The sequence below is a fragment of the Colias eurytheme genome, chromosome 10, assembly GCF_061535395.1.
Source record: "Colias eurytheme isolate Ceu_HAF_F1 chromosome 10, ilColEury1 Martin Lab GWU primary, whole genome shotgun sequence".
Taxonomy (NCBI): Eukaryota; Metazoa; Arthropoda; class Insecta; order Lepidoptera; family Pieridae; genus Colias; species Colias eurytheme.
This window is the reverse complement of record NC_142989.1, coordinates 9209693-9233581: the sequence shown is the minus strand read 5'-3', so window position 1 is coordinate 9233581 and position 23889 is coordinate 9209693. Positions and strand designations below refer to the sequence as shown.

Here is a 23889-nt window from a genome sequence, read left to right as displayed (position 1 = left end):
TCATAGAGTTAGCAATAACCTCATTAATGTGTAAATAAAGTGGTATAGTTACATAATAATTGGTTGAAAAATATTTACGGTTATTTTAAGTAATTTGGATTTTGATTTTTTCATTAACATTTGTTTCAATGTTTCATCCATACTTATATTTATTTTTTTAACACAATTTGAATTAACTTTGATTATTTCAAAAAAACTACAATGAAACGAAAGCTTTAAAATTTTTTTCAACAATAATTAATAATTACTAACGATAAATCGATTGCACGCATCAATTCACGCGCTTTACTTTTTCTAGTGCTCGATTTTGCGAAGCGTTGCTGTAGTTGGAACATTCAACGTTAAGCATTATGCCGCATAATGCGCTCTAGTGCTGTAATTGGAAAACGGGGATTATGTCCTATCTGTGGCTTAGGCAGAAGTTTTGGAATGATACTTAAATGCGGTAAACCACAGCGGTAAACATACCAACACATTAATAAACGAACATATATTCTGTTAATATTTTCAATATTTGTTACTAGCTTTCCGCCCGCGCAGTCAAAGAAAAACCCTCATAGTTCCCGTTACCGTGGTATTTCCAGGAAAAAACCTATCCTATGTCCTTCCTCAGGTCTCAAGCTATCTCTGTACCAAATTTGAAGTAAATCCATGCAATATTTTTAGAGATTAGCCGGGACATACATACAGACAAACAGACAAAAAATCTAAAAACTATGTTTTTGGCTTCGGTATCTATTGTAGATAACGCCTCAAGTATTCTTTAAAAAAAAATATTCAATGTACAGTTATGACTTTCCTACGATTTTATTCTATGTATATAGAAGATACTTAGAAGATAGATGATTTTGTACTGATATTTTTTTTTATATTGCGATAATGTACGGTCACTTAATTTGTGGTCTACAAATTTGTGGTCTACAAATTAAGTGATAATAAATATATCATTTAAATATTATGAATTTAATGCTAAGTTCTGTTGTAAAAATATGAGTCTGTTGTAATGTTTTTAACATCATATCGATACATATTGTTAATATATTGTAGAAGTAGTCAATAAGCGTAACAATGGCGTGTGATGTGATTCTGTGATATTAGTATTAGGATAGTTTCAATTTTGTAGCATTTATTTTATTTACCCAGTATTTTAATATCTTTGACTTTGTATTTGTAATATTTTTAATTTAGTAATAATTTTATTTTTAATTTATTATGTGGCTGAAAATTATGTATTTGTAAACAAATAAAAAATGAAAATAATGTCTCTGGACAATATTCCAGAGGTGGCGCGAACACCCTGTGATGACGGGTGCCTTTTAAAAAAAAAAAAAAAAAAAAAAAAAAAAAAGGTGCAACACAAGAGGACATCTTGTGAATTTATTGCCATGCAAATATTTTATTATTCTTCTGCAACATGTTGTTCTCTATGATACTTAGTTCGACATAATTAATTCAAGGAGCTAATACAGCATCTCTATAAACAAATAATAAAATTGGAGTGTCTGTTTTTAATATTGACATAAAAGATTATTACAAAATGCATATGGATGCACTGTACATAATTGTATCTAAATAGTAATTTTACAATTTTTATCTGTCTGTTTGCTCCAGCTAATCACACGAACGGCTGAACCGATTTTGACGGGACTTTTTATACCGATATTCAAACAGGAACATTAGGATTAAAAGGAAAAACTAATACACGCGCGTGGGCGAAACCGCCGGGCGCAACTAGTTGTAAATAAAAAGCATTAATACGAAAGTAATCTTTATTAAAAAATAGTAACAAAACCTTAAATCTATAGAAATGTAACAATAGGATCTTTCTTCGCTTATTGGTAGGATACTTGACCTAAGAGGTCATAGATTTAAAAAACTTGAAAAGTCAAAACAATGTTTTTTTTCTTAGCCTAATTCTTAATTCTATTACAATGCCGTCAATAACTATCTTATGAAAAAATAGCTCAACAGATCCATATACTGGATATCACATGTATCATTTGACTTGTTACATTAAACACCCGTATCACAGTTTAAATGCTAACTACGATACATTTAAATGCACTTTACACACTAAGACTTGCATAATTTGTATTTATGCTTTCTAAATAAGAAAAAAAAAATAAACTGAAAATGCTGGCTGTATCGCCATGAGCAAAATTAATCAATAAAAAAGCATTAAATTCTAATCCAACTTAAAAATAATAATCATGGCAGTCACTTACTAAGTAGATAATTAGGTGGGTCTTTTATTGTACACACATGCACAGTTAACTTGAAATTTGAGTGAGATTTACGTTCAGATACTTTCAATTTGCAGTTGCCATTTGCTTAAACATAAAAATACTTTAGCCACTTAAAATCATGACCGAATAAGGCGATCCTGACGGAACAGAGTAACCTAACTAAATAATGAATAGAAAAAAGGTAAAAAAAAACGTAAAGCTCTGCTTTTAATGTCCTTATAGCTTATATAAAGTATAAAGTTTCGTTGAACGAGTAATGCGGTTGTCCGTGCAGACTGTTTGCCGCGAGGAAGGCAAGTTTATGCGCGTACTGACATACGGACGGAACGCGCACTTGAGCCGAGTTGTTGAAGTACATGTGCGTCAGCTTGTATGTTAGACGTTGGATCTGAAACAACATATTATTTAAATCCATCGAATATATTATTGTTGTAATTTGGCTTATATTTTTTGTTGTAATTTGGACGAAATATTTGAATCAATCACTAAGATAATGATGCACTCATTCCTTTGGTAGAATGTAATACTTTTTATATAGACAGTTATCAATTATTTAAATGGAAATTTTGAAGTAGTACAGTAGTCAATACAATTTTGTGAGTATATGTGTGGGTAAATTTTTTAAATAAAAATCATATAGAAACGTGAATTCAAATTACAAAATTGACTCATAATAATTATAACTTACTCTATCAGGATCCAAGCCGGACGAATCTTCGATCACGTTGTATGACGTTGGTGCAATGGTACCTTCGCGCACATTCTGCGACACCAAGAAGAAATCGTACCTGTTCAACGAAGAACAATTGTATTAGAATTATATATTCATTAATAATAATAAATATAAATATATATTATAAAGGGAACAGTTTTGTTTTATTTTTTTGTTTGTTACAATTTATCAATAACTGTAGAAATTCGTTTGTTGAGAGGGGATCATTGCCGGGAGATTTCTCAGCATATTCAGAAATTTTGAAAAATAGTAAAAAGCAATCACAAGGCGGGATTCAAACCAGTGTCTTTTCTATTATCTCTCCCATTATCATATCTTTATAGCATCGTGATGGAATTTTTTCTATTCGTTAAAATTTTCTCATTTGCAAAGCAATGAAAAGCTATAAAACTTTATTGTTACTAAAACACGAAAATCTTTTTGTTACAAAAACATTCAGTTACTAAACTAAAATTTAAATAAACTATATATATAGATGGCGCGCGGTGTGTCCCTTAGACACATAAAACTGAAAGAATAGAACAAATTCGATTGCTCTGGCGGGTCACTAGTGGCTGAATTGGTCAGGCATCCGCTCCGGAATGGCGCGAAAGGATGCTGGTTCGGTCCCGCCTCGTGATCGAATTTTTTCTATTCTTTATAAATTTATATTTATATATTTATAAATTTATACACTTTACTCAATAAAATAAAGCACTTACCGTTCAGGCAGTGTAACAACGTCATCAATCACAGTCCCCGGGCGCGGGTTCTCGCCCGAGCGGCCGCGCTCCACGAACACGCGCGTGTTGATACGCTTCGACACTATCACGAACGTCATTTTGAAGTTCGGCCCGCCGTATATTTCGATTAATTTCTTCTTGATTTCCGCCACCTGGTGGACCGAATAAACGCTTTAGTAATAACCCAGGCCCCGGAATCAGACACAATAGAAAATCTATTGTGTCGTGGACCGATCGGGCCGTTCGGGGCTCAATGGGTTAACAGGGTAAGATGAAAAACGATCGAAAATCGTGATGTTGATAGAAAAAATTATGAACTAAACATTCATGAAATTAAGTTGTATAGGATATATTAAAATCCAAATCTATGTTCTATATAAATAATATTGGAATAGAAAGTATGTTGTGGTACAATAAATAAAATATTTTAATCAAAATCATGTTTAATTTCTCTTACCTCATGACTAGAGACATATGGTATTTGTCCGTCTCCCACGCCGTCACGGTAGATAAAAATGCATCCCGGTAGCACACCTGTAAGTGCAATTAAATTTTAGCAAATAATAAAATATATACAAACTTATTAAACAAATTATTTATCGTAAAAAGTTGTTTTCCAATTATTTTATGTTTTAAAAATTTCTTCACCAGTTGTACTCATAACATGAAGCTCCGTTCCTTGAGAGCGTGTGTTGATGCACACGTAGCCCACAACAATGAGTCAAACTTCCCTTCAAAATTGCGAAGTAATTAAAGCAGAAAACCAAAAAAAAAAAGAAAAAGCTAAAATCTTTCATATTAAGGCTGCAGTCTAGCAAAATTGCGTTTTCAACAAGTTATTTGACAATTTATTCCCGGCTAATGAAATGATAAACTGAATTTTTTTTTCTTGTTTATCAATAAGTGTTATATACGCAATGCGCGTGAATTTTTTCACATTTATAAAGTTACTTTATGTTACCTTAATCAGGCCTTCAAGATAAGTCTCTTTCCCCCAAAATCATTTCGAGCTAAGTTTGTGCACTCACTACGTTGCAACCGATTACAATTTACATAATCTGATCAGCGCATTATTATCCTTATATAGTCGTTATTAAAAACTGCTGAATACAATTGCCGAAAAACTTATGATTTTCTTAATTAGAGCGTTATAAATTCATTAAATTTCCCATTTTTTGCCTTACAAAATCGATTGATAAATACTGCTAAAAGTTATTTTTTCCATTAATTTATTCGAGTTGGTTGAAGACCAATGAGTATTAATCCTTTAAAAAATTTTTTTTTTTAATTTTGATAATTCTTTAAATATTAAAAAAATATTTAAAATAATAAGGAAAAATCCTAGCGAATTTCTTTAGTCGCGCTCCTTGGGCCGGAGCGTTCTGACGTGTGCTCTACGCTCGATTTTCCTTCATACCGAAGTGAAAGTTGCTCTACTTCATTAAATTTAATATTTTTGTTAATTGATTATTTTTATCTTAGTTTTGTGCAAATATTCGTATTTTTAAACATTTGATTTCGATATGGAAAATAAACGAAAAAAATACGCGTGTAACTACTAGAAAAAAAATTATCTTCGAACATAAAGTTAATGAAACCAAATAGATTGCAAAGGTGATTGGCAACAATTTCTTTATTTTACGGGGTGTCAGTAAAGGGATGTATATATATTTCTTTAAAACTAAAGTAAGCTCATAAATTTTCTTATAATATAATTTTTTTGAAGTTCCAAAAATGTTTATTTTTCGTTTGAGAAATACGAAATATAATATAAACTTGTATTGAGAACTTGAACTTCCCAAGTTCATCCGGGGAAATCCCCATACGGGGAAAATGATTTGTTTACTCCAAAATTGATCCGAGGTGTTTTAATTTTTTCTTCTAGTCATTTTCAACGTAGCGGCATGTTGTTTGATTATTAATTTTGTAACTTAAATACAGGATGTTGGTTTTATATTCTGATCTTACAGACGCGCTGACAAATTTAGTCCACCATTTCTAGTTTAGTCTAACTACAAAACTACCAAAAAACTCTAAGTACCAATATTAAAACGAATGGATTATCATCACATCATCAAAATTCAGTGGGGTTGAGAACTAAACAAACAGAAGTAACAGAGACACGAAGAATAAAAAAAGAGGACGAAAACGATAATTCGTTGATGCTTTCCCTTTTCGACGTATTGTTAGGGTACATCACCAATCTGCAAAAAACAAAACTGATGATTCCCAATTGCTGATTAAAAATGAAAAACAAATAATCGACAACAGTGGTGAAAATTTGCTGATCACAATGAAACATCCTTCAGTGGTAGCAGATTTACTCATTTAAAATGTATCGGTGAACAGCGTAAAGGAGAGGAGGACAGGAAAACATTATGAATGTGGATGGTGGATTGTATACAGGGTGTAAATGTAATCGATAAGTATGTGCAGGCGATTATGACGTTATTATTGCAGGTATCAAAAAACTTAAAACTGATATCGAAATTACTTTACCTAATGAACAAAATGACAATAATAACTTTTTAAAAGTATAACGAGAAATATCTAAAAAATTTACTTTATACACTCCCATATCAAAAAGGGAAAATGGGACTAGTAGAAGTTAAATGTCTAATTCCGGCAAAAGACATGAATGCGGAAGATGCGGTTAAAAAAAAAAATTTAATATTTGAAATACAATGCAAAAAATAACACTTTTGTCATAGATAAGAATCATGACTATTTTTTCTAAATTCAGGGACAACTAAACGTTGCAGAAGCAGAAGTCTGCTTATTTGCTGTTTGGACTGGAGTGAATAATTCGTTAAAAATAGAATATATAAAAAAGTATGTAACGTTTAGGCAAAATAAAATGATGGACCATTATCAAGATTTTACATAAATTGCCTACTGTCAGAATTGATTGATTCGAGACTTCAGCATTCGATGCCCATCAAGGACCCATCCTATATCATTCAAGCGATTAAAAAAAAAAAAGAGATAAATCCAGTATCCAGTATCCATATATATTACACATAATATAATAAATCTGTAGAAGACGCGGAGACTGACATCCGCGCGGACGGAGTCGCGGGCGGAAGCTAGTCAGAAATAAATATCTTTTGTTTTCATTTGCGTATTTTTCTATTTTATAATTTTTTAACACAAGCATTACATTTTTTTTATTAAATACAAAATTTGTTTATCCGTTTTATTAGTTAAACTGAACAACTTTCACTAAGAAACATATGTCGAAAAAAATGTATAGAGTTATGCATTTCGTCCAAATTTCTTTGTAAAAGTTGATCAGTTATATAAACATGAAGTTGAAGATATCAATAGAAAGTATTCGCAAATTTTGTGTACTGATAAAAAAAAATCACCCGGTGTAATTTTCACGAAAATTGTTTCAAATTGTCATTTTTGGTACTTATTACGAATATTAAATTATACGAATGATTTAATTTTTAAAAATTAAGTGGAGCAACTTTCCCTTAGTACATTTGTATTATTTACATATAGGATGACAGGATGCATTTGTTTGCACTACTAGACCAAGCCCTTAAATGTACATGGGATATTCCTATCTCATACTAAATGTATGGAAGGGTTTCAAGTTAATTTTTAAGATATTTCTCGTTTTATTTTTAAAAATTTATTATGGCCATTTTACTCATTAGGTTAAGTACTTTCGATATCAGTATAAAGTTTTTTGATATCTGCAATAGTTACGAAATAATCGCTTGTGCACACTTAACGATTACACCCTGTATAGCAGCAAGTACTAACCATTCAGTGAGAGCAGTGGTGGCTCAGTGGTGAGACCTCGGACTTCGAATCCATAAGTCCGGGGTTCGAGACCGGGCGAGCGCACAGGAAATAAAATTGATTTTTCAATTTATCTGCGCATGTTGTAACATCACCACTGCTCGAACGGTGAAGGAAAACATCGTGAGGAATCCGACATGTAGAAGAATCAAAAGTTCGACGACATGTGTCATCCACCAACACGCATTCGGCCAGTATGGTGGATTATGGCCTGACGATGATGACTAACCATAGGAGGCCCGTGTCCCAGCAGTGGGAACGTATATGGGCTGATGACGATGATGACTAACCATTCTTCTCTCTATACTTCTTCACCGTGCTCGCAATGTTGAAGCCCATGTGCGCAGACAGCTCCTCGCCGAGTAGTACTGCGTCATGGCACACGTAGCCCACCACAATGAGTGTATATAACAAGTACTAACCATTCTTCTCTCTATACTTCTTCACCGCGCTCGCAATGTTGAAGCCCATGTGCGCAGACAGCTCTTCGCAGAGTAGTACTGCGTCATGGCACACGTAGCCCACCACAATGAGTGTATATAACAAGTACTAACCATTCTTCTCTCTATACTTCTTCACCGCGCTCGCTATATTGAAGCCCATGTGCGCAGACAGCTCTTCACCCGAAGTGTGCGCGTTCACTGCAGAGTAGTACTGCGTCATCTGCCGGTCGAGCGTCGCTACGAACGCGCCGAAACTTTTCTCCTTTGAACGCGTGTCGTGGCACACGTCATAGCCAATTACCATTAGAGTGGGTAGTGGGATGTCTACTGTCCATGGTGCGCCGCCCATCTGTTAGAACATTATAGTTTAGTCTATGGTCACTTTTATTAGGGCGTATTCAGAAAGAAAGCTTGAAACTTATAAGCGCCGATAAGCGCTTATCGGCGCTTGTCATGTTCATATATTTTCCTGCGCGGGTTACCAGCACTGACAGGAAAATATATGAACATGACAAGCGCCGATAAGCGCTTATAAGTTTCAAGCTTTCTTTCTGAATACGCCCTAATGCACAACAACATAAGTGACCATAGACATAACAGATGCACGTTTTAGGGACAAAAATAAAATGGTCTATGGTCACTGTTGTTATCTGTGCAGATTATCTGTTTGTAACTAAACTAACTAAAGACTAAGGCTAGTTGAAGATGAGGTGTTCTTTTGACTACTTTACAAAATACCTCGATTTATAGGCACATTCAGAATTCAGAAATTCAATATGACATAGTGGTGAGCATAAAGTTGATAATGAAAGAGCAAAGGTAATATGGTGAAATTATAAGAAACTTATTTGACCTTGATAATACTTTATGCTGAGCATTATTATACACTGCCTATGATACCTGAGATTTGTTTTAACTTTTAATCAAGTTTATAACTATAGAAAAAGTATTAACTTTTCTATGTTCCAACATTTTTCCACATACAAACAATTCAAAACCGACAATATCGTACACAGAAACAATTTCATAAAAAATATATTATTTGAATTTCACAAACCTTGCAGTTCATCTGTATGGCGACCTTGGTAGCGATGGACATAGCAGATTTGCTCGTCATATTCCTAGCGCACACCACTTGAGTGGGCACAGCACGGTCTACTGTGCATTTCTTCTTTATTGCCTCGTATCTGTTTGTAAAAACATTGTATTTTAATAAGTGAAGTATTTACTGTTTAGATGAATATTAAAATAAATATAAACATGGCTTTGGTTGTTTTATTTCTTTAAAGTCCATATTATTTGATTGATTTATTGTTTATCTAGCGAACAGAGCAAAATATAGTCTCTTCATATTACATAATGTAACTTGAAAATTAATAAAATTATCCATTTTATATTCCAAGCCTACATATTAAAATTATATCAATAAATAATATAATCAACATAAATATAAATTTATAAAGAAAAGAAAAAATTCGATCATTAGGCGGGACTCGAATCCGCATCCATGGAATGGCGCGAAAGGATGCGGGTTCGAGTCCCGCCTCGTGATCGAATTTTTTCTATTCTTTATAAATTTATATTTATAAAGCATTTTAATGCCATAAAACCAAAATATCAATTTCAATAATCAACATACTTGTCTCCAGCATTTCTCGCTAAAACAATGAGCATCATAGCGGGATTCTTGCGGGCAATCACGTTTTCACACATATTGGCGTAGTCGCCTGACGAGTCCCTTTGCAGTGTAACTATAAGAGAAAATAAACAATAGTAATATTAAAGTTTGATGTTATCTCATAAGATTGAAATTGAAATTTATCTTAATAATAAAGTAAAGTAAAGTAAAGTATGCAGTTTATTCTTTATATTTTATTGTTTAATTGTTGATGAACTAGAAACAAGGCTAGGCTGATTGTGTAATCAAATTAACATTTTACATAATATAAATATTTTGTGATTAAAAACATACAGAGTCTATGATTTTAGTATTTATGATTCATAATTTACCCATCTCATGTATAACTTCTATCATATAGTAATAAAGCTCAATTCCCTATAAAAAAATAAAATACAATCACTTTAAAAGCTCAATTTCCTATCAAACTACACAATCGCTTCAATCTTACCAATCTCCGGTCTAGGCAAGCGGAAACCACAGCCGCTCCCAGTCTTCATAATAAGCTCGACGAACCCTTCCGAGTCGCGTTGCTGCCGGCCCGGGGTTATCACCACCCACGATGGTACGCTCGCTATTGTTAGCAAGTGTTTCGATCTGGTGGAATAATACATATTATATTGAAAAAGAAAGCAATCAATAACTTTTAATTGACAAAATTGCAAAAGTAAACAAAGAGAAGTAGTGTTTTAGTTTTCAATCTAAAAAAGAAGAATTACACAATCAGAAAGTAAGGGTAATCAATTGTATAGTTACAAACCTCATATCCTTTGTCCAGCCTTCTGTGGTGTCACCGGCGCGGTATCTAGCATTACCACCTTGGACAATGTTCTCTGGCGGCAATTGTCTTCCCTTGAAGCGCACCAGGTCATTCGACAGCCTCAGGGACCAGGATCCGAGCTCCTGTTATAAAACAACAAAAAAAATATAGGACATGCATTTTATAACATTATATATCTATGTATATAAAAATGAAACCCGTTTTCCTTGGTCACGGCATCAAGCGCGAACGGGTGGATCGATTTCGATAATTTTTTTTTTTAATTATATTCCTTGAAGTACGCGAATGGTTCTTGTGTAGAGAAAATGTAAATATGTACCACGGGCGAAGCCGGGCCGGACCGCTAGTTATAGATAAAATACAAGTATACCCACACACCATCATCACAAATTAGTTTGAAAGCAAATGTAGTGACTGAAACAATCAAAATTAAGCAGTAGGTACTTATTAACTGAGTGATTGGTATAACATTCTATCTGTGGAAATCTGCGTATGTGTGAACAATATGAGGATATATTTGAAAGTAACAAACATATTCACGCCAAAACGACAACAAGAATATTGAAATACTAGTGGTCCGCCCCGGCTTCACTGTGGGTACCTACATGTTTTAACTATCCTATTTCTCAAGTTGGATCGAACTGCACGTGGTGTGTGAATTTTATTTTAATTGGTTATGTGGTTTAGGAGTCCATTGAGGACAAACATTGTGACACGAGATTTATATATATATTAAGATGATTCTTTACTAACCTGTACAACCTCCTTGGTCTGCGTCAGACGCCTGTTAAACTGCATCAGCTTCTGTATGCGCACGTCCGGTCCGATCTTAGTGTGGACAGCTAGAGAGCGCATAAGTTGGAAGTTGTTCCGCATCTCATCAGAGAGCCCGGTCTGCCGGCACAGCTCTGGGATCAAGTACACCAGCTCGGGCATACCGGCGCGGATGTCGCGCGGCTTCGAGCGCGATATCAGCAGCGGCTGGTTCGGGTCCGATATGCGGATGTTGTATTTCTGTAATGTAATTGCATTTGTTATAAACCACTCAGACTTTTTGAAGTGAAACTTCTTTATCAAAAATTTTGTGTAACATTTTTGCGTTACGCCGTACGCGTGACATTTTTGCGTTACGCCGTACGCGTGACATTTTTGCGTTACGCCATACTCGTGACATTTTTAAGGTCATAAAGAAGTTTCACTTCTTACGTGTGTACTCTAGTACACGCATACATTTTTTTTTTAAGCTGCTATAGGGGAGCGCTTGGCCACGATCTCGCCTGATGGTAAGCTGAGATGTGGCCTAAGATGGAGCGTGCTTCCCTAGAATGTATCTGTTCACTCTCCTCTTGAAGACCCCCATATTGTACTCATCGGGGAACACAGATTCAGGAAGCATGTTCCAGTGAAGACTATAGTGAAGTTGTCTGCATATGAAAGTGTGTGTGGTGTGTTTTAATTAATGGACATTGTTAATTTAATACATGTATTGTGTGTTTGATAAGAATCTGGAATGAAAATAGTACAAACAATGCAATAGAAACAACAATGAATACTTATTTTTGTTACAAAAATAAACACTGACTTAATGTTGTAGTTATTAAATAAAAATGAAAAATTACCTTGTTGTAATAATCAAGATAGCTAATAGTCTCATCTTTCATTTTAAATGTTGACTTTGGAGTCTCATTCCATGCTACATCATCTACTCTGTAGGTCTTTTTGTTGTAATCAGTCATTACAATTTGGCCTGAAATGTATAAATAATAATAACAAACTTGCTTGTAAAAATTCAATTATATTTGCTTAACTTCAAATTACCAACAGAAATATAACAATTTTGCAACCAAAATTCAAACATTTCACCTAGGCTGTTTTATAGGTACTTGTTTCAGATAATTGCTAAGAATTTAAATTCATTCATTCATGGCCTTAAATCTATGTTCCTTTAAATGAATTGTTATAGAGGCTGTTTGTACTCACCACTGACATCTTCAACAAAGCTCCTTTTATAGTTCGCGCCTTTTGTGGATGCGTATTCGCGTAACATTTGTAGAACTGTATCCAAACGCAAGATCTAATTGCCAAAAAAAAAAACACATTGAAATCATGAAATAAAAATAAAAAGTAACCAAATTAAAAATTATTTGTTTTGAATATTTAGACACAAGGCATTGACATAGTACACAAGGCAAGTGGCAACCTTATAACTTAACAGCAATCTATTCCATGCTATCGAAGGTAAAAGAAAGATATTTAGAGTTTAGAGTGGCTAAGAAAGTAACCTTATAGCTAACACACATAATTTTTCGCGTAATTTACAACACGCATGGAATTTGCATCGTTCTTAAAATATTATAGATATTGTTACAGATAAATAATAAAGTTTGAATCTTACCTTATGTGTAATTTCAGTCACCATCAGGAGCCTGTCTTCATACTGATTTATTGTTGTTTTATATCCAGGCCATATTTGCAGCTTGTACTCGGGTATGTCCACCTAAAATATTTGTTTTTATATACAGTTTCAAATATATATAACAAAAGAAAGAATATAATTACTTTCTTATTTCTTTTACTTTACCTTTGCGTCTGGGTCGAAGAAATCCCTACCCATTAATTGCAAATTCATCAAATAGAAGCATTTGCGAATGGTTAAATTGAAGATTTGTATGTAGTGATAATCTCCCGGGCTTACAGCGCAGATGAGCTAAAAATATTATTTAAAAATATTAGGTCATTTACGCACAAGATTATAAAGTACAGTTAACAGTTAATATAAATTCTTTTTTTCATACTTTTACAAGAATTCTAATTTTTTCTCCATCATTCTTTCTCTCAGAGTAGAATTCCATATTGTCTTGTGGCAATTTCTTTGCTGTGTACATTGAGGTTCCGTCAAAGAGATACCTGTAATAAAACCATACATAAAAACCCTTGTATATACATAAAATAAAATTTCATATTTTTTAATAACTAATGATTTATTTGTAAAAAATACTTTACCCTCCAAATTTAACCATATGTATCTTCAAGAGGGACTTGCGTACGAAAGTACGATCCTCCTCTGGGTTAAATTCTACATGGTACTGGTAGAGACACCACTGGGGTGTAGTCTCCACAGTGAAGTAGTTTGCAATCAGGTCCAATGGTGTCCCTGTGCTACCTGTTGATAATAATTAGACATCGGATTATATGCATTTGCATATTTGCATATGCAAATGCATAAAACTCTCTAATTACGGCGTTAGTGCATATTTTAGCCTTTTTCCCCAATCGTGCATATTTCGTTAAGTAGCGGGAGTTTTGATTGGTCGATTAACATTTATTAGCCAATCAGAACGCTCAGCGAGTAAACAAACCCTATTTTGGCATGGTAAAATGGCAAAAAATTACAAAATGGGCTCCATTTTAAGTAAATTTTGAGCCATTCAAAATAGGGCTAGATAGCCCCTTTTGGGGCTAAAAACTTAAAACATGGGTTGAATTCCAAAAAAGGGCTAGATTTAGCCCGTGTAAGGTGGCAACACTGGGCTCGCGGGTGACAAACGTCACAAATTTGCGCTCGAAATTTTGTTAAAAATGCTTAATTGTATATTGGCACAAAAACTATACTTTCAAGAAAAATTTCAATGTTTTTGTACAATCTTTGATTTAAATATATAAAAATAATAAAGGTTTTTTAATTTTGTATTGTGCATATTTTAGGCATATCAGTCGTTTTTAGTGCATATTTCGGCCTTTTTTAGTGCATATTTGCATGCATATTTTGGCATTTTGTTAGTGCATATAATCCGATGTCTAATAATAATAAATAAATATTATAGGACATTATTACACAAATCGACCTAGTCCCCCAGTAAGCTCAATTAAAGCTTGTGTTGTGGGTACTAGGCGACGATAAAATATATAATATTTAATAAATACATATATATAGATAATAACACCCAGACCCAAGAACAAATAATTGAGTTCATCACACAAATATTTGCCCTGACCGGGGATCGAACCCGGGACCGTTGGCTCAGTAGGTAGTTACTTTACCACTGCGCCAACCGCGTCGTGATATAAAGATATTACAATATAATATATAATATATAAAATTTGTATTGTTACTAACCTAGGATAAGAATATTGTTACTAACAAGTGGACCAAGGATGTTCAATAAATAAATGAATTATTATAATTATTATTATATATCATTCACTACTTTCAACATCATGTATAGCATGATGATTATATGATAGTGTGGAATCAGAAAGGATCTTTTGTTATAGACTATAGTTATTAAGCTCGTTATTATGCGAAGCACATCAGCCACGACACGAATTTTGCAACGAGGCCTGTGAGGCGTTTTGAGGCATTTTTTCAATGAACATTATCGGTTTTTGGTTGTAAGTTGTAACATATTGATAGAAATTAAATGCAATAATTTTGCAGGATTATAAGAAATTTAACATACAAAGAGCCAAAAGACGACTTACAGGAATAAAAATAAACAACAAAAAATTATGAAAAGTATTTTCAACATAAGACTGAAAAACATTTTATTTGAGATCTTGCATCTTCAAGTCTTAAAGCAAGATATTATACAAAAACCATTTTTAGCTCTTATATAAATTGTAACTGTAAATTTCGATTACATGTGCATTGTGCAAGGATCTAGTGCAGTATAAAAACAATTACAGACAATTAACCTGTACATAATTTTACTAAATATAAGTTATGCAGTGGTTTAGCAAGCCACCACCAAGCAGATGACAGGCAGTGCTCCAAAATGTACCAGACATTGAATAAATATGATAATGAAAAAAAGTTAAATAATATTAGAAATTTCCCGAATAAAAGGAATGGGTCATGAAAACTGTGTGAATTACACAATTAATATTGCAGGTCCCACTACTGTGGTTATAAAGACATGTCTATGCAATGGACTGGCTCGAGAAGAATGGGGGATAACATATAAACCAATAAATTGTTTCAAACTTACACTTTAACCTTACTTTCGAGTTTAGTTTCCTAACATACCTGAAAATAGTTACATATATGTTTTTGGAATACAGCAGATTCATACCAAATAATAGAAATGTTGTGGCGATACCATAAAAGAATGTGTATAAGTGAATTGGATATAATAATACATAGTCCTCCTACATAGATTAACTCTACAGTAGGTACTGTACAGACAGTAACCACAGGGTTATGATTTTAAATTCTTATATGTTTCATGACACCTTCATAATGTTAATAATGTCAATAATAATAGTTAAAAAAAACTAAAAAACACGCTTTTAGTTCGGTTTTCTATAAAACGCGTGTTTTTTATTTTTTTTAACTATTATTTATTTTATCAAATTAGTGTATTGTCATCGGTCCTAAATAAATCTACAAAGTTTGAACGAAATCTGGCCGTTTAAAGTGGGTCAAAATCGCGCCCAAAGAAGTCGGTTACAAACATACAGGTGAAGCTAATATAAAGCGTGTAATAAAAACACAGATGCATAGAAAATTGTACCAAATCCTACTTAGGCCGATATTATGTTGTTATTATTACTAGTTAACGCAAACAAATCTAAGCTTTATTAAAATGTAACTGAAATAAGATAAAAATTCCTTGCAGATAACACTTAAAAAAATTGGTGAGAAATTTTTAGAATACAATATAATGCCCACATAATATGTATTTATATTCAGAAACATGCCTTATCGAGGTATATTATAATAATTCTAACAAATTATCAGCCAAAACCACAATCTAACATGAGTTGTTAAAAGACAATGATAACTACTATAAACAATAATAATTCATGGTACATATTTTATGTTTAAAAATTAAAATCCTATAGTCTGTCCTATATTACAAAACTTTGTTTAACAATTTCAAGATCATAAGAAAAGGAAAGGTTCTTTGTGGAAAGAAATAAGAATTCATTGATATTTGATGATTATTTATTTGAGATGATCTATAGTTTCAATAGATCATACACAACTGCACTAATAATGTAACTGTGATCTTATTCTTGATGATAAGAGGGTAAAAGATACTATAACAAAGTTTCAAATTAATGCTTATTATTGTTTTGGATAGATGAGAACTTAATTATAATGCATATAATAGTAGGGACTGTGAATATTCTATTCTAATACATATATCTAATATATATATTATAAAGGCGAAAGTTTGTAAGGATGCATGGATGTATGGATGTTTGTTACTCTTTCACGTAAAAACTACTGAACCGATTACAATGAAATTTAGCACACATATAGAGGGTAACTTGGATTAACACATAGGATAGTTTTTATCCCGGAAATCCCACGGGAACGGTAACTATGCGGGTTTTCCTTTGCAAACGCGGGCGAAGCCGCGGGCGGAAATCTAGTTAAGCAATAAATTTAACTACAAATGATTTCTTAGGTCCACATCATCTGAACAATCACCTATATGTGTGTGTATGTTTGTTATTTTTTGTACTATTTCATTACATATTATCCGTAACTTTTTCATACAATTCAAATGTGATAATAATAAAACTGTTTTTAGTTTTTTAAGCTATATATGCTTAAGCTCATGAAACTATTGTAATTGTACCAATCCTTAATAAGTGTACAAAGTTTGAATTAAATCTATCCATTAAAACCAAAACCTAGTCAGTCGGTTAACTAACACACAGGTGGAACAAATAGAAGCATGTTCTAAATATCTTCTCCATAGGTACTGCTTTCCGAATCGGTGGTAAATGTAAAAAATATGTATTGACATTTCAAAAGTGCTTCTCAAAGAAGTCTAATTGAATAAATGTTTGAGTTTGAGTTTGAATACCTTTCTTTGATGTGATTTGAGCAGGTCGAGTGCGCAATACTGTCATCTGCTCAGGCAGGACTCGGCCTCCACCGCGGCGAGCTCCACGACCCACTACCATGCCTGCATCGCCACCACCATGCTCTGGTTTACCTTTAACAATATATCATACATTTGGTTGTTTGTAAAGTAGGTTTACGATCAAGATGTTTACGTGATAACGTCTTATTTGGTGGCAGCTCTCGAGATGAGACGGGAGATCGGTCCGTCTCTCTCTCGTTATACCTGCGATCGCGCTCGTGAGGTTTTGGTGTGACACAAGTTTCTGAACATGTCACCCGACTAAAACGATTTTAAAAACGTTATTATCACATTAAAAACAGGAAATAAAAAACAAACAGTCCTTTGAAGAAACAAGATAAACTATATAATGGTTATGAGTTTAAATTGTATAGCGAGTTATGTTCATTCATTTTAGAGATATCACATTTCGCAGAATTGACAATAATGCATTGTTCAACTCGCAAAATATATTGCCTTGCAAAAATACATTTGCACCAGCGTGATTCTTAGAAAATCACATCAATGGATGGGATTATTTATTACAGCCAAGATAAATTTACTTTACATGTAAACTTAACTTAGTTAAGTACTTGCTATCATATTATATTGTGTCCAAGAACAAACTCATTCAATCATTCTATCCAAGAAGCTTATCTATACTAATATTATAAAGCTGAAGAGTTTGTTTGTTTGAACGCGCTAATCTCGGGAACTACTGGTCCGATTTGAAAAATTCTTTCGGTGTTAGATAGCTCATTTATCGAGGAAGGCTATAGGCTATATACCATCACGCTACGACCAACAGGAGAGGAGCCACGGGGGTGAAACCGCGCGGAGCGGCTAGTATCTAATACTGGAGATTTCACTATGACCATTAGCTTGTAACAAGAAAATATGACGTTGAATGACGCCTGTATGTTTTTTTATCCCTTTCACACCTAACTTTCCAGTGTATTAGATATAAGCTTCTTGATTCTATCCATACCCAAATCGAGCTTTTGCATTTCTTGTTGTATGTCGATATCTCCAGGATGCGCATGAGTAGATGGAGTTGAACGGTGAGAAGCTCGACCAGCTGTATCCGAAGGTTTGGGCACGCCAGCCCGCACTGGAGGGGCCACAGTGGGTGGTCCCCAGGCTGAAGGGGGCTGCGGCCTCGGGGGCGCAGGACCCGCCTGCATCTGTTCGCCCGGCCGACGCGGCGGTGGGGCTCCCCCGTCTCCCCCGCGTCCTGCTCGGCCCCGAGCTCTGCCTCTACCACGATCAGCCATGACTGCAGAAAATATTAAATTTAACAACTTTGAAACTTCTATTCTATATTTGAAAATATGGAACGTTGAATATTTAAATTTTTATAAGTTAATAAAAGGAAAGAAATTTCACGACAATGTACCATGCTCATTCATGAAATACGCAGTTTGCAAATGTGATGATAATTTTATAAATCATCATTTCCGATATTATTACAAATGGCGTCAATTATAAATTTTAACTATTATCATAATAAAGAATCCAATATATAGTATAATATATACATACACCATAATATATTATCTGAAACAGATTTATAATTATATAGCCTTATTATATTTTCATACAAAAACTTTTCAAGTTCAACTTTTATAAACTTTTGAAACTTCTTGTGAAAACGGATAATATACTACAAAACAGAATAGGTATACAGAAACAATTTTTTCACAAATTAAGTACCTATAACAATTAAATTTATTTAAAAACTATAATATCTAATTACCTAAGTAAAATATACGAACAACCTACCCTAGGTTGTTCGTATATTTTTACAAACTAATTTTTAAATATGGCGTCGAGCGGGGAACTTTGAAGAATAAGTTGGTTTACAATGAAAAAATCGGAATCCTAAATTTCCAAGCCAGCTATTATGTGGGAAAATAAACATTACGAAGAGATTTGCATTATTATCACAATAATTACTATCCTATATAAATAATTATGAACAAGAAAAGGAAAAGTCGCAGCGAACATGATGCTTGGTAAATTTGGAAGGGTTCGGATTATAAAAATTATGTAATTTAATCTGCGTGATCTTATCCTCAATAACTAATTGTTTACCTTATTAAAATTTCAACACTATTGATAAACTCAGTGGAGAATATTATAGTCTAAACAAGCAACTAGTATATCCAATACAAACAACAAATTTTCGAAGAGAAATAACCAGGAAATAACGTGTTATTTGTCATTGGGTTCTATTTATAACTTTCGAGTGTTGTGAAGTTAGTGTGAATTCTTTGCTACGGATCTACCATAAACAATGTATCAATCTCTAGACTGTGCACTATGGCGATAAAACGATCCAAGAGAGCGTTCCCGCCGTAGACAGAGAAACCACTGCAAAATTGTCTCTTTCCAATTAAATGACCTTGGCTAAATAAAATTAAGAGACAAACAAATTATTAAAAAAAAGAGTTTAAAGAGTGTAAATATCTTGGTCGGACCTTTATTATCTTTTTTACTCTATGATTTATGGATAACCTATAAATTATCAGCTGTTATCATGTCAAAAACTCAAAATGGATTGTTGACTGTTGTTCAAACTGCTTAGTGCTTAGCCTAATTCATTGAAAACTATTAAATAATTACAATCCAGAAACATGGATTTTCAGTATGAACAAGCTAGTGAAGTAGAGGCCTTAGATTCTATCTATTGCGGTGATATGCAAAGTAAGCTTTTCTTACACAGTTGATAATTTTACACCAGACATATCCAGATAATTTTATAAAATATTTGCAGTTTTACAGGTTGAGCCCTTTCACAAATTTAGTATTCCAATAAAATCGGAAAGTTATGATGACGGTGACGGATTAGCATGTGAACTAGTCTTTACATACACTGCAAAATATCCTGAAGAACTGCCTGTCGTAGAAGTCTCTAATGAAGAAAATTTCGATGATGTAGTCGACAAAAATGAATTATTAGAACATTTAATAGAACAGGTATGTGATTAAAGTCTAACATTTCGACTGTTTATATGATAGTTATGTCTCAATGAATGTGTGAATATACATATAGTATGCCATTTTAAAATATTAGATTATTTTATTTAATAATTCAAAAACAATTCATTTTATTTAAAAAACAACCCTATCTGCCGATGAACCAGACAAGTCGACATTTTAATGTGTTCAATGTGAATAGGTAATACATATATAGTTTTTTGTAATAATCTTATATTTTCAAATGCAGTATAAGTGCATTGGGGGAATTTCGGATGAGGGGTAATTCAGAAGATTGTGAATACCACTTCAGAGTGAAGTAAGGACATGAAGATATATAGGTTTGATATTATTAGCATACATATGTGCTTAATCTATCACTAGTTACATATTAATTGAACTTATACGTATTTACCCCGTGGCCGGAATTACCCCAATGCACCTTATCAACAGGCATTAAGAAAATACTAACTACTTAGTATTTATTTTAGCATGTAATAATTTTGGTACTAATTATGTATTATTGGAACTTCAGGGAAAAGAAAATGTTGGCATGGTTATGATCTTCACATTGGTTTCCGCTGGTCAAGAGTGGCTTAATGAGAAGTGGGATTTTATTAAGAAACAAAGAGAAGAACAGATCTTGGCAAAGAAAAAGGCAGATGAAGAAGCTGAAATGGTTAGTTTTTTTTATATCTTTGGCCAAGGAAAAGTAGGGTTATGTTTTATGTGTATATATTTGTAAGATATAGAGATTTATTAATCAAACCTTTTCAAGTCTATATAAATAAAAGTAGTAAAATAAAAGTTATAACCATTTTTAAAATAGAATTATCACATCTCATAAAATAAGTTGTATGAATCTTAAATTTAATTTAATATTGTTCTTAAAAGAAATGTAATCGACAGTATTGCTCGCATGGTTTAAAAAAATTTGCAGAACTGGTCATACATGCCACAATGTTAATATAGCGCCATCTATCTGAATTTATAAATATAAGAGTGATTCTAATGCGCATAATGGATGTTCCCATGGCCTATTTTCTTGGCAAAGTAGACTTTTTACTATAATCTACAAAAAATCATACCATAAATTCACTTGGTTGCAACGTGAAAGAATGACAAACAAACACTCTTAATCTATCACATTTTTAATTATTTCAATTATGTTCACACTCTTTTATGGGTTACAGAAACGATTTGAAGGTACAAGAGTTACTGTGGAATCATTTTTGATATGGAGAAAACAGTTTGAGATTGACATGGGTATACCTGCTAAGAGAGAAAAGGAATCGAAAGATAAGACAAAACTCACAGGGAAAGAGCTATTCTTAAGGGATACTACTTTGAATGAGTCAGATCTGAAATTCCTTGATGATGGTAAGTTTATTTTCTTTTTTAATTGCAAAGCTTGTAATGGTAAAGAACAGAAATATATCAACAAAATATGTTTGTAAGATATACTATTTAATAAAAAAAAAAATTAAAAAAATATTTTCTTATAACCTTCATAAAAAAGACAACAAAATTGTGACAAAAAAAATTTAACAAAATTGTGAAAATTGCGTGGTATATTTTTTAATCTATAAAAATGATAAAATTGTATTCGGTGTTTGTTAGCTATGTGTATATTATGTTATAAACTGTACTGTATATTTTACAATTAAAACAAATTTTTCGCCACGTGTTTTGTCTTTGTGAAAACGTGTTTCTAATAAAAATATTGCTACAAATTATTGTTCCTTGATTACAGGTGATGCTGTTAAAGTCGACGAGTCTCTCTTCCAAGATCTTGATGATCTAGATATTTCTGATGAGGATGACGAAGACTACATTCCCGGACAGAGTGGTAGTGAGAGTGATTAGTGAAAGAGAACTTTATGTATAAGTGAGCAAGGCCGAAAATCGCGTGAATAAAGTGCTACAAGGTAATGTAAAGGAATGCAAGTTGTATTAATAACAAGCCGTCAGCAATAATATTAACGAATTTAATACACGATTGATGTTTTAAAGTTTTTTTATTACGCCTAGTATGATCGTAGACTACATATTTAAAATATTTAATCTGAACATGCCAATGATAGTGCACAGTTTAAATAATCAAATCAAATACAGAAATAGAAGAAAAAATTGTTAGTCAAAAACTTTTACACTTTATTTATGGTTATTGTAATTCTACTACACAATGTTAATTTATTGGCTCATGTATCTATTATTTTTTACATAACACTTGTTCCATATTCCTTTCCCATGTTTCTTGAAATCTGTTTTACAAGAAATTGCTTTTTTGTTTTTTTTTATGCAATTTGAATGTCAGCATGTGATATACGTACATCAAAATTTTACTGTTATTCTCAGCGTTTTAGCTTCGTATTTAAGTTGACCATAGTGATGTCATAGAATATTATGTAATATGTATACATTTTACGTATAAGCTTCGTCCTTTCTTGTTTATTTTTTTTTTATAAAAAGGAATTTTTTTTGTGCATCGATACATTTCATCGTCATCATTAAAATAAGTACGAAAAATTACCCGTGTCTCTAAGTTATGAAATTTTGATATTAAAACATATTTTATTTCATCCATAGTTTTATTTAATAACTAGACAAGAAAACATCCAAATATTTTTTATAATTTTTAATAAAAAAAGCTCATCACAACAAAATACATCAATATAGAATAACGGAAATCGTGCAAACAAATTTAACACATACATTTAATTATCTAACACTTTTATAGACTATAGTAAAATTAGCAATATCATTAATAGGTATATTTACAAAGTGCAGTCTTGAACACAAGAAATGAAGGTTTTAGTACTTAAGATGTCCTATTAGAAGAAGTTAATTAACAAGGGATATGTTTGTAACTATTTTTAAAACAAAACTATCATTATTCATATAATTTTTTACAGCTTGGATTAGATATATCCTTAGAGCTCCACCCATGGGCTAGTATGAAAGTGCGCGCACGTAGGGACGCAACTCCCCATACAATTGATGGGAGAGACAAAATAGTTGCGGAGACAAAGTTGCTCGTGCGCGCTAGCTCTTAACATACAAATAAATACCATATTGCACATACGTTTACAACAACTATGTTAACTCTCGTACAATTTCATTCATATGAAAACATACAAAATAAGTAAGGAATTATGAACAAGAAATAACAATAAAATACAAGAAAGCAGTATAGTATAAACACAATAGTAGATAATAAATAATAACTTGTGTATATATTATGCGTGTAACAATAGAAAGATAAACGTGATTTACATTTTCAATTATAATATAACACAGTCACATTTTTTGTCCTAAATAGGAATTTAAAACAGAAAACTTCTTATAAATATTGCACGCCTCATAAGCGAAGCGTTGAGGTGGGTACTACTGTCACTTCGCGCAAACATCTGATTTTTCAAACTTAAAATGTCTTTATGTATCATACATTGCACTTGTAAGATAATACATACACACACATATTAAGAAAAAACACTATTTTTAACGTTCATGATATTTTTGATGTCATTTTTGTTATTTAAACTAGTTAAAAAACAGTTTAAAAAAGTTCTGTCTTGGACGTCCGTGTGTCTGTATGTGCGGATCCTTTTTCTTGTTAACACGATAGCGACCG

At 32.7% G+C, this 23889-nt stretch overlaps 3 protein-coding genes across 3 annotated transcripts in view; 2 read left to right on the top strand and 1 right to left on the bottom strand.

Moving 5' to 3' along the window:
* LOC149905365 (uncharacterized) overlaps positions 1–23889 on the top strand; it is a 203317-nt gene that overhangs the window by 50824 nt on the left and 128604 nt on the right. The gene's annotated exons all lie outside the window — the stretch shown is intronic.
* Positions 1756–19505, bottom strand: aub (piwi like RNA-mediated gene silencing protein aubergine). The gene is made up of 19 exons (XM_090106053.1): positions 19371–19505; positions 18265–18552; positions 17238–17369; positions 13420–13579; positions 13212–13323; positions 12998–13123; positions 12812–12913; positions 12397–12490; positions 12036–12163; positions 11170–11430; positions 10396–10538; positions 10087–10232; positions 9597–9708; positions 9015–9144; positions 8069–8306; positions 4159–4235; positions 3681–3853; positions 2935–3034; positions 1756–2634 (listed from the first exon to the last, which is right to left on the bottom strand). Exons 2-19 carry the CDS (start codon positions 18548–18550, stop codon positions 2470–2472), a joined length of 2685 nt encoding a protein of 894 aa, XP_089962179.1. The 5' UTR covers positions 18551–18552; positions 19371–19505; the 3' UTR covers positions 1756–2469.
* On the top strand, positions 19825–22267 carry LOC149905379 (RWD domain-containing protein 1). The gene is made up of 5 exons (XM_090106300.1): positions 19825–19982; positions 20053–20255; positions 20791–20934; positions 21449–21635; positions 22009–22267. The coding sequence occupies exons 1-5, from the start codon at positions 19913–19915 to the stop codon at positions 22119–22121; spliced, it is 717 nt and encodes a 238-aa protein (XP_089962426.1). The 5' UTR covers positions 19825–19912; the 3' UTR covers positions 22122–22267.

Bases quoted from the DNA above. Each gene is read 5' to 3' on its own strand.
- aub (XM_090106053.1), bottom strand. From the start codon at position 18,550: ATGGCTGATCGTGGTAGAGGCAGAGCTCGGGGCCGAGCAGGACGCGGG. The intron at 17,370-18,264 runs GTATGGATAGAA...ATATTGTTAAAG, and splicing joins AATGCAAAAGCTCGATTTGG to GTAAACCAGAGCATGGTGGT. The intron at 13,324-13,419 runs GTAAAGTATTTT...GTTTTATTACAG, and splicing joins CATATGGTTAAATTTGGAGG to GTATCTCTTTGACGGAACCT.
- LOC149905379 (XM_090106300.1), top strand. From the start codon at position 19,913: ATGGATTTTCAGTATGAACAAGCTAGTGAAGTAGAGGCCTTAGATTCT. The intron at 19,983-20,052 runs GTAAGCTTTTCT...AAATATTTGCAG, and splicing joins CTATTGCGGTGATATGCAAA to TTTTACAGGTTGAGCCCTTT. The intron at 21,636-22,008 runs GTAAGTTTATTT...CCTTGATTACAG, and splicing joins TCTGAAATTCCTTGATGATG to GTGATGCTGTTAAAGTCGAC.